The sequence below is a fragment of the Tamandua tetradactyla genome, chromosome X (assembly GCF_023851605.1).
Source record: "Tamandua tetradactyla isolate mTamTet1 chromosome X, mTamTet1.pri, whole genome shotgun sequence".
In the NCBI taxonomy this organism is placed as follows: domain Eukaryota; kingdom Metazoa; phylum Chordata; class Mammalia; order Pilosa; family Myrmecophagidae; genus Tamandua; species Tamandua tetradactyla.
Genome location: NC_135353.1, coordinates 155,156,138 through 155,172,116, shown reverse-complemented (window position 1 = coordinate 155,172,116; position 15,979 = coordinate 155,156,138). Strand labels below are relative to the sequence as shown.

At 39.5% G+C, this 15,979-nt stretch overlaps 1 protein-coding gene across 6 annotated transcripts in view; it reads right to left on the bottom strand.

The window, feature by feature from the left end:
* Positions 1-15,979, bottom strand: part of SH3KBP1 (SH3 domain containing kinase binding protein 1) — a 404,653-nt gene that overhangs the window by 102,317 nt on the left and 286,357 nt on the right. For all 6 annotated transcript variants that reach the window (XM_077145714.1, XM_077145717.1, XM_077145712.1 and 3 more), the window contains one exon: positions 7,962-8,056. In XM_077145714.1, the coding sequence (XP_077001829.1) occupies positions 7,962-8,056 (95 nt within the window). The remainder of the gene's footprint in view (positions 1-7,961; positions 8,057-15,979) is intronic.

Sequence of the window (15,979 nt, the reverse complement as noted above, 5' to 3'; positions counted from 1 at the left end):
AACTCTCACCCACTGTGAATCTTTAAGTATTTTAGGTGAATTGTTTCACTGTTTTTACTACTTAATGCGATGGCACTCCAGCCCTAGGAACAAACTGGGCCCAGTTACAAAAGCCCTGCCATTCCCACTTCTAAGGCCCAAGAAAGAGCCAACCTATGAAAGAGGAGCCAAAGATGATTCCTTGGGTTACAGACAACGCTGGGGATCTCTTCCCTGTGAGAAGCACTTTACATACAGTGTCTTAGCAAATCCTCATAGCACCCTGCCAGGTCCACACATAACCCATGCTTCACAGATGAGGAAACTGAGGCACAAAGGGGTTGATTAATATTCCTGGAGACACAATGCCAGTTAATGGTGGGGCTGGGATTCAAACCCTGGTTTCCCTGAGCTCATAGTATACATGGCACTTGCCACTTTAACATGCTGCTTCCCACAAACTGGAATGCTAAGTTATGAGCAGCAGGTATTTATTTGCATATAAAAGTAAAGCAAAACTCTGTACATGTACAGGATAGCAAGAGACCTGATTTCACAGATCACCTAAAATAATAATAAAAGTAAAATGACAGAGAGCAAAGCAAGCAAGAGATTTCTTTATTTTCAGCAACAAACTCAAAATGGGCCTAAACACATGATGTGACATAAGTTAAGTCTGACTGTGTTATCAACCATCAAAAGAATAACTAAGTGAGAAGGCAGATGGCATCCTGAGCGTCAGGAGCATGGTCTGCACCAAGGCAGTGATGCCCATGCAGGACTGAGATTCTGTGAAAGTACCAGAAGAGTTCATGGGGACAGCCATGTGGACCAAGGCCAGACAGACAGACTGAGGTCAGGCAGCTTAGGGAAATGAGTGCCAGGATAATATCTCTGGATTTTACAAGAAAGGAAAGGAAAGTTACTAAAGACTTTCTTTAGTGCAGAGGGATTACATGAGCAAACATCATCCTGGGATAATAAAGAGAAGGAGCTGGGTTGCTAAGGACGAAGTAGGAAGAAACTGGAGCTGGGGAAAGCATCCCTCCATCCTTCAGGATCCCAGGGTTCTCCTCCAAATCAGGTGCTGTGTTGGCAGCTGGAAAAAGGTGAAGATATGAAGCAGAGCCCCTGCTTACCCCTCCCTGGCTCTATGCATGGAAAGAAAGTGGCAGGGACTTAGGAAGAAAGAATCCACAGGTTCTGGGGTCACTTGGCTCTAGGATACAGGCAAGGTGGGAATAGTATCAAAAAGGAATTCTAGGCCTGAGTAGCAAGCAAAATAAGCATGCAAGTCAGGCCAAGGAACCACGGGTACAGGGACAATGACAAGTTCACATTTTAGAAATATAATTTGAATAGCTGTAGGCTGCTTTACAGTTTCCAAACTGTTCTTAAATACATTCATTCATTAAACAGGGTGGGATGGTTAAGTTCATGTATTAACTTGCTAGGTTATGAGTACAGTTGTTTGGTCAAGCAAGCACTGGCCTGATTGTTACTGTAAGGGTATTTCATAGATAGCTTTGCATCTATAATCAGTTGATTGCACTACAGCTGATTGCATCTATAATCAACAGAGGTGTGGGGGGCCTCCTCATCCAGTCAGCTGGAAGAATTAAAGCCAAAAATGAGGATTTCACAAGTCATAAAGAAGAACTCCTGCCTTGATTTTACCCAGCCAGTTCTTGGGCAATTCACCTTCACTTTCTTCCCTGTTTCCAGCTTGTAGCCGGCCCTATGGAGTTCAGACATGCCAGATTTCAGAATCACTTTCATAGGAGTTTCCAGCTTGCAACCTGCCCTATGGAATTTGGTCTTGCTAATCCTGTTGGTTCTGTTTCTCTGGAGAATCCCAATGCACCAGGGAAATCTGTCCTAGCCATTGGAAACTCTAGAAAGAAACCTTCAACATCCACCTGTGCATTTCTCCCTGCTGTGTGAATGGGATGATAGATATTCCCTTTCTAACTGAGATCTTTCTAAAAATCAGACTCCTTTTATCAGACTGGCCCTCAGGCTAGGATGTAGGGACAAAACAATCAAGATCAACGTGTTTTCATCATGATATGTGTTCATAATGACGAGAATTGGAATTTAATACGTTTTGATAGAAATAGATGTGTTCAGGTAAGAGATTATTCAAGGTGGTTTTTCTTTTCTCAAAATCTTATTAAACTTTATTGATACTACATTTTTTCAGTTTGCTAAAGCTGCCAGAATGCAATATACCAGAAGTGGATTGGCTTTTATAAAGGGAATTTATTAAATTACAAGCTTACAGTTCTAAAGCCATGAAAATGTCCAAATTAAGGCACCAACAAGAAGACACCTTCTTGGAGGAAAGGCAGGTGACATCAGAACTTCTCTGTCACAAGGGAAGGCACATGGTGACATCTGCTGCCCTTCTCTCCTGCTTTCTGGTTTCAAATGGCTCTCTCAGCTCCTATGGGTCCTTCTGCCTTCTGCTGGGGTGATTTCTTTCTGCACTCTAAATGTCTGTGTTCTGGTTTCATGTCTCTGCCCTCTTTGTCAGCTCTGAGCTCTCTGTATGTTCTCTGCTTTTTATTTTCTTCATGCAGGGCTCCAGTAAAGGATTGAGACCCACCTTGAATTGGCAGGGTCACATTTCCATTTAATTAAAAGGTCCCACCCATAATTGTGTAGGTCGCATCTCTATGGAAATATCCTAATCAAAAGGTCCCATCCAAACAGTAGGCCCGCTCCCACAAGATTGGATTAGGATTAAAGGTCATGGCTTTTCTGGGGTACATAACAATTGCAAACTAGCACATTCTACTCTCCAGACCCCCAAAAGACATGTTCTTTCCATATACAAAATACATTCATTCCATCACAATATTACAAAAGCCTTAAACCATTTCACTTATAATACAAAGTCAGAGGCAGTATAAAATCTCATCAAAGTCATTACAGGCAGGGTGTAACCTAAGGCAAAATTCTCCTCTGGCTATGAATCTGTGAAACTCAGAACAAGGTACTGTTTCCAATGTACAAAGGGCAGATAGTCATAGGATAAGAATTTCCGTTGCCAAAGGGAGAAACTGAAAGTAAAACAGGGGTCACCAGACCTAAACAGTTCAAAAAACCAACAGGGTGAATGAACTCCATTAGATTTTTTTTTCTTTTCTCTCTCTCTCTTTTTTTTGATATGGACAGGCTCCGGGAATTGAACCTGGGTCTCCAGCATGGCGGGCAAGAATTCTGCCACTGAGTCACTGCTGCACTGCCTGAACTCCATTAGATTTTAAGGTCTAAGAATCATTTATCCTTGGGGCTTAAAAGAGCAGCAGTCCCACCCTTTTTAAGGACTTATGCAACGGACCCTCTCTCTCTAAACACTGGAGTGAGGGTTGAAACATTGGGGAGCGTTGGGGAGACCACCTTTTTCTCGGCCCTACCCTCTCCAAGCATCTGGGTGGCACCTGGACTCTCTGTCACCTCCAAGGCAGACGCTCAACCCCTTCAGAACAGTGGGGTGGCAGCCAGGTTCTCCTCAATCCCCTGGGAATGTGTTCCACTCACTCTAAGGCCTGAGGCGGTAAAACTCTTCCTGAACATTGAAGAGGAAGGCCTGCTCGCTGCCTTTGGGGAAAACACACCCTTTCCACATGCATAGGTGGATCCACTCTTCTGGCCCGAGATTTCTTGGCTCCCAGACCTTAGCTTCTGTGGTTCTGCTTTTGAAGTAATTTTTCCTTCAATCTGTCCCTTCTAGTCCATAATGCCAGTGGATCCATTCATACAGATCTCACAAAAAATTTGTTGACTTGGCATGCAGCATAGAGGGGTCAAAACCTTCAGACAATAAGACTTTCAACAAATCCTCTCTGGATAATTCCATCTCCAATCCTGGCTTTTTATGAAATGGCTAACTGGTTCCATGTTTGGTTAAATCCCCATGTGAAGCAATAGTCTCTGGGGCCTCATTTGCTGAAAGCTCAGAATTTTCAAAACTATCAGTTTTTGGTTTCTTTCTTTTTTTTTTAAAATTTATTTATTAATTAAAAAAATTTAACAAACCAAATAAAACATTAATACATATAATCAGTAATTCACAATACATCACTTAGTTGCATATTCATCATTTCTTAGAACATTTAGTTTCTGATTTCTTTGTACCAAGAGTTCAGTTCTCAACATATCCTTTTCCTGTTATATTTTTCTATAAGCTGTAAGAAGAAAACAGGCTGCATTTTCCACATTTAGTTTGGAAATTTCCTCAGCTAGACATCTGAGCTCATCACTTCCAAATTCTGCTTTCCATCCAACACCAGCATTCAATTTTGCCAAATTCTCTGCCATTTTAAAACGAGGATCGCTTTCCTTCCAATTTGTGATAATGCATGCATTATTTCCGTCTAAAGCCTCATCAGAAGCACTTTTAGCATCCATATTTCTACCAACAGTCTCTTCAAAGCAACTGGGCCTTTCCTATTCACCTCCTTACAATTCCTCCAGAATCTTTCCCTTAACCATGTAAAAAGCCATTCCACCATGTTTGGTATTTGCAAACTGCAGCACTTCACTTTTCTGGTACCAAAATCTATTCCAATTTGTGAAAGCTGCCAGAATGCAATATACCAGAAATTGATTGGTTTTTATAAAGGGGATTTATTAAATTACAAGTTTACAGTTCTAAAGCCATTAAAATGTCCAAATTAAGGCACCAAAAAGAGGATACCTTCTCAGAGGAAAGGCAATTGACATCCGGAGCTTCTCTGTCACATAGGAAGGTACATGGCGACATCTGCTGCCCTTCTCTCCCAGCTTCTGGTTTTACAACAGCTCTCGCAGCACTTGTCAGTCCTTCTGGCTTCAGCTGGGGTGATTTCTTTCTATATCTCCAAACATCTGTGCTCTGATTTCATCTCTCTACCCTCTGTGTCAGCTCTGAGATCTCTTTATGTTTTCTGCCTTTTATTCTCTTCATACAGGGCTCCAGTAAAGGGACTGAGATCCACCTTGAATGGGCAAGGGTCACATCTCCATGGAAACCACCTAATCAAATGGTCCCACTGAAACAATAGGTCTGCCCCCACAAGATTGGATTAGAAGAAAACAGGGCTTTTCTAGAATACGTAAGTTTCAAACCAGCACAATCACATTTTCCATAAAAAAAGGAAGCTTCCAAAACTAAACCAAACTAAATCAGGAAAATGAATCCTCTATTGCAAAGAATGACAGCTGTTAAAAATTGTCTGGTTGTTTTATCATCACAGGGAAAAAGTGCTCTATCCCTTATCAGTATTACTAAAACCAAACATTTGTGGCTAAGTACTCAAGTCTCTGCATTATGCTTCATATCCATTAACAACTTTCCTATTCTGTTTGCTTGGCTAAAGGTATGGTTAAAAATAGGAAAGGTGCTGTGTAAAAGAAAGCATCCCAAGGAGATACCACATGAGGACAAGGAGGAGTTGGATTACAAAAGAGAACTGCCCTGCCTCCATTGCAGAAAAAGCATTTTTCCCTTTTCTGATTTTCTATGGCCACATTCAATACCTCCAGAGATACACTAAAATAACTTAAGGGGAGAATATTTCTATAGCTAAAAACAATGGATGAATTTTTGGGTGAGCTGCCAAACAAGGAATAATTTGCTATTTCAGAAAGGTACCTTTATAGGCCTACCATCATTTAGCAATCCCTTTCATGTGGGTGGGTGAGAAGACAGATTTCTCGCTAAAGAAATCTGACCTTGGGCAAGCTATGGAATCTTTCTGGTCATTAGTTCCCTGGCACCTTTGGATTAGCACTTAAAACACATAATCTCTAAAGCCCTTTCTTAAAGGTAACTGTCCTTGATTATAAAGGTAATCAAGATATGATCACTCTACAGATCACCCTGGGAGTGGGTCCAGGTAACACCAGGGTCTCCTCCCTCTTGGTAATAGCTAGAGGCAGAGGACCCTGGGCCAATGCCCCATCCTAAACCCCTAATCTTTCTCCGCTTTTCCAGCATCCTCCATCCTGCCAATGTTTTCCAGACCTGCAAGAGCAGAGGCAGCCATGATCTCCCAAGTCACGCTGATGCTAAGGGAATTGCCTTCTTGGCCATTCATCTGGATACAATAATAAAACCACCTTACATATCTTAAAGACTGCTTTCCATTGTATTTGACAAGAGAAAAGACCATATATTCCAGGGATCACTTAAATAAAACGTCTTTCAACCACCTACTTGGGGAGCACCACTGCATGAAAGGAGGAACATTACATGGCTAAACCCTGTCAAGCTGCATCACTTTATCCAAATTTTATAGCTCTCAGATGTTTACAGGGCTCTACCTGTAATGATAATAAAATTGCTCCATTTCTTAGCACAAACAAGGCAGGCAAAATTTCTCAGGCACACTACCTGTCTTTGATCTGAACAGCAAACCTTCTTTAAGTGTTTTTTGCCTGTAAGGCATAACCTGCTTTTTTAATCTAGCAGTTTTATTCTTAATTTTTTAACAGCTTTATTGAGATATAATTCACAAACTATACAATTCAGCCATTTATCAGTGGTTGTTAGTATATTCAGAGTTGTGTGACCATTGCCTCAATTAATTTTAAATATTTGTATCACCCCATAAAGAAATCCCATACCCATTAGCAGTTTCTCCCCATTCCCCCAATCCTGCCAGTCCTAAAGAACCACTAGTATATTTTCCACCTCTATGGATTTGCCTATTCTGGACATTTCATATGAATGGAATCATACAATCAATATGTGGTCTTTTGTGATCGGCTCCTTTCAGCATGTTTTCAAAGCTCATCGATGTTGTAGCATGAAATCAGTATTTCACTCCTTTCTATGGATAACTTCATATCCATTGTATGATTAGACCACATTTTATTTACCAGTTGATGGACGGTTTGTTTCCACTTTCTGACTGTTATAAATAATGCTGCTATGAACATTTGTACACAAGTTTTTGGGTAGATGTACATTTTCATTTCTCTTTGGTATATACCTAGGAGTGGAATTTCTGGGATATATGGTAATTCTACGTTTAACCTTTTGAGGAACTGCCAAATTGTTTTCCAAAGTAGCTACACTATTTTACATTTCTACTAGCAAGGTATGAGGGTTCCAATTTCTCTACATCCTTGCTAAAACATGTTTCTACCTGTTTTTTTTACTCTACCCATCCTAGTGGGTGAGAAGTGCTATCCCACTGAGGTTTTGAATTGTAGTTCCCTGATGACTAATGATGATGGGCATCTTTTCATGTACTTATTACCTATTTGTATATCTTCTTTGGAGAGGTGTCTATTCAGATTCCTTGCTAATATTTTTTAATCGGGTTATCTGTCTTTTGATTATTGAGTTGTAAGAGGATTTAAAATACTCTGGGCACAAGTTTCTTATTAGATATATGACTTGCAAATATTTTCTACTATTCTGGGGTTGTCTTTTTACTTTCTCAATGATATTGTTGCAGCACCAACATTTTAATTTTCACTGATTCTGATTTATCTGTTTTTTCTTTTGGTGTTTGTGCTTTTGGCATTTTCCTTTCGTTGCTTGTACTTTTGGTGTCATATCAAAGAAGGCTTTTTATAACTCAAGGTCACAAAGATTTAATCCTATATTTTCTTCTAAGAGTTGTATAGTTTTAGTTCTTACATTTAGGGATGACCTGCTTTTTAAAAAGCCCCTCCTTGGGAACCTACTGACACAGAGTTTCACAGGGGGCAGAATTCACCAGCCAAGCAGGCTGTCTTCAGGCTTATCCCTTCTGGGACTTAAGGTTTCTGCAGGGCCATGCAAATCTGCAACTGGTCCCATGGCAAAGAGAATGTATTTAATTTTCGAGGAGTCTCTTCACCTGATCAAGAGGGAAGATGTGTCACCACAAGATTATTCATCACAAGTTTGGGATATGAAAACCAAGTGCTTCAAAGGCTGAAAGTTTGATTATACCCCAAAAAAGGCACAAGTTATGCAGCAGGAGAGAACCCTTGTTTACCTTATTGATGAGAGTGACTATATCTCCTTCTTTGATTGTCAATTCATCGTCATTCTGTGCCTCATACGGAAATATTACTTTGCAGTAATCCTTGGCTGTGAAAAGGAAAGAAAACACAACTTTTAAAATGCTTTATATACCATAATGGCAGATACATGATGTTACTTATGCATTTGTCAAAACCCATAGAAACAGTAAATACAAAGAGCGGACCCTAACGTAAATTATGGACTTTAGTTACTAATAATGTGTCAATATTGATTCACCATTTGTAATAAATGTACCACATTAATGCAAGATGTTAATAATAGGGGAAATATGTATGTGGGGGGGGGTATATGGGAACTCTGTACTTTCTGTGTAATTTTTCTGAAAACCTAAAATTGCCCGAAAAATAGAATTTATTATTTTTAAAAATGCTTTATCTAAAGAGCTGGCCCAAGAAAGGATGTCTTCTGTCACATTATTTTCAGGAAAAAAAGCCATACTTAATAGGCAGGATATTTCTACTGAATAAAGAGAGGGTCCTCCTCAGAAAACTACCTAAGACTGCTGATTTTTTGGCTTATGCATATTATTCTCTTCATTTTTTTCTCACAAATCATATGATGTCATGAAATACTGTTGACTACTTTATTTCCCACAGGCAGAAAAGCAAAAATGATTTCTTGGTCTCAGAAAAACAGATGTGTCATTTTATATACTCTTCGGATATACAGATAAGCAGACACAATCTACAAACAGCAAAAAGTTTATACTTTCCCTTGCTGTATTCTTCCTCACATCATTAAATCAGGATCACGGTATTTGTGTATATGGGGGTGGGGTGGGAGATGGGGGACTTGTTCCAGTATGTTCTATAGTTCCCGTGTGCAAACCTGCCTATTTACAGATGGAGCTGTTCATCAGCAAATAGATGCACCAGGCCTCTCCAAATGGGGGAAAATATGAAGGCCACTCAAAAATTGTTTCAAATAGGTCCTGAATCATATGTTTTTGACAGCCTATCTGATTTTGCAAATGTTAAATTTTCTCTATTTACCCAAAAGCACCAATTAAGAAAACAGTGAACCTGTTTGTAAGGTACTTGGGAAATTAAGACTTTGAAAACTGGGTTTTGATGAATCAGAACAGAAGGTGGAAAAAAATACACAAGAGAATTAGCATTTACTGGGGCAGGTGTTTATTATTCTGCTTCAAAGTCAATGATGCCAATGGCTTTGAATGGCTTTAAATATTTCCGAAGGATTAGGTCAGCTCCTGGTCAGCAGACAGTCACAACCTCGAGCTCAATACCTAAGTATCAATGATAGGGTACCTAGCACAAGTGATACCACTGAAATGTATTGCTTTATTATAGTCAGTGTCTCATCAATCAAAGAAAGAGATACATAAAGACCATCAGAAAATCCACAATATATATACACCATGGTCTAGGGTTATACACCACGGTCTAGGGTTGAGATACAAGACAGACACAGATCCTCACTCTGTTTCTGTGTGTATTTTTTGTTTTCTATCCAATGGTTTGAAGATATCAGCTACACCTCACCCTAGTGTTGGAAGCCTTCCATTTTAGGCGGACTGTATCCCTGATGGTTTTTGCTCATTCACCTGTGTTAAGGAGCAAGCATTCTAAATCCCATCAATACCAATATGCTTAAATATTCCTAGACCTACGTAGTTATTGATGTCCTGTCTCTTTTTAGTTAATTACAACAAACCTTCCAAATTCTGAATCATCCAGATGTTCTAAAGGGAGAGAAAAAGTTAAGCATCTTTAAATTGGACAATGACAGTCCCTTACCAATTTTCATATGACTAACCAACCTCAAACCTTACAACACTGAAACAAATACAGTATTATTAAAGAACTACCCTGCAGAGTCCTGGCTTTCAGAATAATTCTTTGGATGGTAATCATGGAGACATTCTACAAAGATCAGATACCCCGGCCAACAATGAAGAAAGGCATACATCATGTTTCTATTCCTTCTAATAGTCAAAAGATGTGAATTAAGTGTGACAGAAACTCTTGGTCAAGTACCCTGTAGCTGTTCATTGGCCCCTTCCTAATTCACAGAATCCTAATCTGCTCAGGCATTATATTCAGGAACAGGTAACACTCCCACAGTCCTGAGATGAACAAAATATGTCTACGCAATTAATGCAACTCTCACTTCCCTTTGTGAGTGATTGGTTTAGTGGTGGGCATGTGATCTACTCCAGTTAATGAGATGTGATGGAAAACCTACAGGGTGGGGAGGTTGGTTGCTGGTTTAAAAAATTTATTTTTATTAGAGAAGTTGTAAATGTACAGAAAAAGCATGCAGATACAGGGTTCCCATAAATCCTCCTCACACACACAGTTTTCCTATTATTAACACTTTGCATTAGTATGGTACCTTTGTTACAACTGATGAAAGACTATTATTATAATTGTAGTCCATGGTTTACATTGAGTTCATGGTTTGTATTGTACAGTCCTATGGGTTTTTAAAAAATTTTTATTATAATAACATAGAACCTAAAACTTCCCCTTTTTAACCACATTCAAATATATAATACAGTGGTGTCAATTACATTTTATTCCATGATAAAAAGAGACCTGAGGAAAACAGCTGCCTCTGCTCTTCTGCTTTTAACATTTTTAATCACTGCTGGAAGACAGTACAATATTTGGCACTGTCACAGCCATATTTCAACCGTGAGAAGAAAGCCAAGAAAATCAGGGAGGTGCTGACCCTGAGCCCTGACTGTTGAGCTGTCTGTTGACCTCTTGTTACATGACTTAATAAAACTCTATTGCTTGACACTACTCTATGGTCAGATATTCATTACTCAAAGCAGAAGGCACCCTGACATGAAGGAACACGGGAGAAGAAAGGAGAAACTTTTAGGGACCTCGTTTTCTCTGAAAAACTTGACTATACTCTGGCCAAAAAAAAAAAAAAAAAAAAAATAGCAGCCTCTTCCTAGGCATCTTTGTCATTCCTTTCCCACCCCCGACTCTCTCTTGCTACTTCAGGACCTGACACATAGAAAAGGGTCAACAAAGATTGTGGAGTTGCCTTGTAACCAACACAGTGAGAACACATAACAAAAAGTACTTTCCTACCTTTAAAATGTTTTATGGGGCCATTTTTTTATCTTAATTTTTTTTGTTAATCTTAATTCATTGTAGACTCTCTTCTCGTTTGTGCTGTCATTCCGGTGTTTCCAGCATTAATAAATACACATTTGTTTAAAACATCCAGTGTCTAATCTCTCTCATAAAGTCTTAAGTCATAAAAATAGGTTTACTTTTTTTCTGTTTTAATAAAACTGGGAATTGCCTTTGGGTAACAGTTCTGATTGAATTAAAAACTGTACCTCAAAAGCAAAATCCTTTTGCAGAATAGAAAGAAATAATATGAAAGGGGAGTGTTCAAAAATGTAAAAATATTCTTTACTCAGACAAAGTTTTATCAGTGGTAAACATTTAAGGAGACTGTCATTTTGGATCTTCAAAAGACCACTCACCTGCAAAGACACATTTATCATTCATTCAGGCATGAAGACCGAGGGATCTCATTCCACTTTTTGGGTCAAATGTGTGGCCTTAGAGTATTCTTAGGTATGTTTTTCCTCTTTTTTTGGTAGCCATTTGGGCCATTTTGTTTTATGCTCATAATTCCCCTATAAGCCTGGGAGGGCAGTGCCGCTTTGCCATTTTTCTCAACATTAGTAATGAAGTATAATTTATATACCATGCAATTCACCTATTTGAAGTACACAGTTTGATGAGTTTTAATAAATTTATAGCGTTGTATGCTCATCACTATAATACAGTTTTAGATCTCTTCCACATCATTCTAGCTATGCTGTTTAATGAGTGAGGCATTAGACTCAGAATTACCTGGAGAATACCAGAAAAGGGGAAATTTTAACTACCCGTCTCCCTGAAGCAACATGTCTCAACCCCTGTTGGGTGCCCAGAACCTGACACAGAACTCCCACTCAGCGTCCCTTGATGATTCCCAAGTGACACCTATAAGGTGGAAGAACATACGAGGGGCAGCAAGGTAGGAGGATAAGATTCTGGTCCAGGAGTCAGGACACTTAAGACTGGGTTCTGGGCCCAGCTGGGCATGACTGAGCATGTGCTCTTAGGCAATCAACTTGCAGCAGGGGACCTGGGTGTCCTCATCCATAAAATCAGGGGCCGGACAAGGAGGAGCAAGATGAGAGTTTAACTTACAAAATTTCTTTAGAATAGCAAAACACTTTTAGCAAATTTAAATTTATTCTTGAACTCCAATATAAAACCACTAAAATCAGCACTGCTCAGTTAAATTGGAGAATAGGGCTGTCCCATCTCCCTTCCAGGTCTCCAAAAATATCTCAGCAAAACCCTGGGGGTTCTGAGGCACACACTGGGTTCAATCTAAATTCCTGCCGGCTCTACCATTTGATGATGCTCATCATAGGTACTGTAACCTAGAATTCCTGACCCAAAATGTCAACCATTAGCCTCACATCTTAATTTATTATAATATATTTGAAAATAAGATTTTTACTTTTAAGGCATTTGGATACTAATTCAGCAGTGTTGGAAAATAAAAACATTATGCTGGTTTGGGTGCATCAGTGGTTTTAAGATGCTCGAAAATATATGCATGCAAAAAAGAAAATTATTAACTCTGAGACTGTGATTTTAATTTTACAAAATACGAAACAAAGATGTTTCCTACTTCAATTCAAACATTTACTGAGCCACCACCATGAGAAAGTTATTGTGATCAGAGCCTGTGATATGCAAGTAAATCCAATCACCCTCTGACATGCTCCCAAGGAGGTAGCAGGCATGGAAAGAGTAATGACAGGAATAAAAGGCAAACACTAATAAACATAAAATAACTGTAAAGATTACTGTTGTGGTGTTTCAGAGAAAGACAAGACTACATTCAGGAGAGGGTTCACAAAAGAAGAGGCGTCTGATAAGTCTTGAAAGAACAGTAGAAATCCAAACTCTTTTTGGATGTGGGAAGATTATAAAATTTAAATAAGTAGCAGACAGAGATGGAGAGAAAGGGAATGAAATTAATTTTCAAAGGCAGGCATTTTCCAACTATTCATCAATTAGATGAATTTAATTAGTCTGAGATCAAATAGGAATGAATACACACACACACATAAAGAGGAAAAGGCACAATTTACCCAGTGATTGAAATGGTTTTGTCTCTATTTTTCTTTAGAAAGATTCTGAAAACCTAATGAATTAGCATAAGACTGAAATCCTCACTCAGTTTATAAGCGTTTCTGTCTTGGAGTCCTTTACGAATCTGACAAAAAGCAATGTCTCTGTCTTCTAAACACACACACACACACACACACACACACACACACACACACACACACACGTTCAAACATGCAGAGGAGATAGTGTGCACAGTATCAGAAGGTTCAAGAAGACTGAAGCCCTGGCCTGGTGCCCGGATCAAGAGCCCCTGTGCTTTCAAATTTTAAGAAAGTTGCTACATTAAAACCACCAAGAGGGCGGGCCATGGTGGCTCAGCAGGTAAGAGTGTTTGCCTGCCCTGCCCGAGGACCTGGGTTCGATTCCCGGTGCCTGCCCAAGTAAAAAAAAAAAAAAAAAAAAAAAAAAAAAAAAAAAAAAAAAACCCACCAAGAAGTCCAATTATGATTCAACCCCCACCCCAAATTATTTCAATCTCTAAACTCTGAGAAATTTACATGATATTAAAAACAGACTGTTTTAAAGAATTAAACTCACATGCCCATATCACATTACTCCCTTCAGCTGGTTTTATAATTCATTCATATAAAAAACAAACAAAAATCCAAACCAAAACAACCCTCAGCTAAAAAATAAAAGCAGAATAAACATATTAGCAGGCAAATCTCTCTCTCACTCACTCTCTCTCACATACAAACACACACCCCACAAGGAAATAATGCTACATTTAGGACAATTCTATGGGCTAGATGTCAAGACACAAAGATCAAAACCCCACGTGTCACAGACTCTGGGAGATAACCTTCCAGGGCTTTCAACAAGGATGGAAAGTACCAGGTCACACTGAGAAGTGAAAGTTGTCTTTTCCTTTGGGACACTAGAATAACAGTATCAAGCTCAGTGAAGTCTACTTCCACCAACATCATAATTCTCAATTCTTTCTTTAAACTGGCAAATATCATCTGCAACAGTACTGGTTCACAGACCCTTATCCGGAACCACCTGGGAAAGAATTTTTCAGATTTCAGGTTTTAGAAAAGAAATAGATTACATATACCATATTATATGTAGCCCACCCCTCCCCCAATTGGGGATACACTCAATCATCAAATATTTTTAAATTTCTACGCAAATAGATGACTAGCCCCTTAAGTGGGCTAAAGAAAGACTATAAAAAGATACATATCAATCCAAGATAAATTCTGCCAGTCAATCAGCAATAAAATGTTTTAGCTTTCAGAGCTTTTGTATTTGGAACTGCATATAAGGGTGTGGACTTCTATCATGTTCTGGGAAAAGGAAGAGAAGAGATGAAGTGATGACTAAGGTCTGGTTCTCAAGGAGTTTATGAGCAAGGTAAGGAAATAAGGTATGTCTACAAATAGCTCCAAATGAGGCAACAGTGAGAGGAGGATGAAACTGACGCATCTGGCTAAGTATCAAAGTGTCAGAGATGGGGAAATCGCTTCCCAAGCTAGAGACTCAGGATCCCTTCTTGGAAGAATAAATGGCACTGAGCTTTGTTCAATGTTCTAGGACTTTGATTTGGGAGGTAGGAGTGGGGTGCGAAAGGAAATATTTGTAAAGCTCTAGGGTAGTGTGTCCCAACCACTCCCAATGACGAGAATTATGTGGAATACATGTTGATTCTGTACCTTCCCCAGATCCCTTCCTTGGGGTCTGACTGATTCTCATTGTGGGGAAAGAGTAAACAAAACACTGACCTCAGGCAGAGGTCTTACACTTGAGCACACATCAGTATCACCTAGAGGGCTTGTGAAAGCACAAATGGCTGGACCCACCCCCAGAATTTCTGGTTTGGTAGGTCTGGGGCGTGGCCTGGGATTTTGCCTTTCTAACAAGTTCCCCATTGATGTGGAAGCTGCTGGTCCTGGGCCCACACTCTGAGAACCACTGATCCAGACAATGGTATTAGCAAAGGTTCAATGCTAAGAAGGAGCAAGATAACCTCGGGGACCTGGAAATTGGCCCAGGGTGGTGCTGGTGGTGGTGGTGTAGAGGGTGGGTGTGCTGTATGATCTATTTAGACTAGAAGTTGAGTTGAGTTCTGGGTCATTTTGAGGATCCAGGGCTAGACTGGAAGGTTGAAGTACATACTAGACTTGTCATTTACACAATAAATGATAACTGAGTGTCCACTGTGTGCCAGGCTGCAGGGATAGGGCAGTGCCCTGAAGGAGATTACTAAAGTCTACACTAGTGGTTCACAACCCAGGCAATCTTCCCCTCTTCTCCATCAGGAGGCATTTGGCAATTTCAGAGGACATTTCTGATTGTCACAATGTGGGCAATGCTACTGGTATCTAGTGGGTAGAGGGCAGTGATGCTGCTAAACATGTTACAATACACAGGACAGCTCCCCACCACAGGGAATGACTTGGCCCCAAATGTCAATAAGTGCCAAGGTGGAGAAATCTCAGTTTACATTTAAAATTCAGACAAGGAAACTAAACCCAATGTATGTGTCACTCTGCTGTCAACTTCAATCCAATACCTTCCTTTATTAAGATGCTAGCTTTAACTCAAAATCACAACTGCCTTTGGTCTTGGTCACTGTTGTGAATTTGATTTTCAAATTATTTCACAGGTATATTATGATAACTTTTACCCTTTCACTTTAAAAATGGAAATTTTTTTTTAAAAGAAGAAATAAAAATCTGACAGACAAAACTTTTCTGTCCTCTGCTCTTCTCAAGGGCACTTTCTTCTGCTCAAATGAGGAGAAGCTCTCAGAGTCTTTGGAAGGAGGGAAATCCAC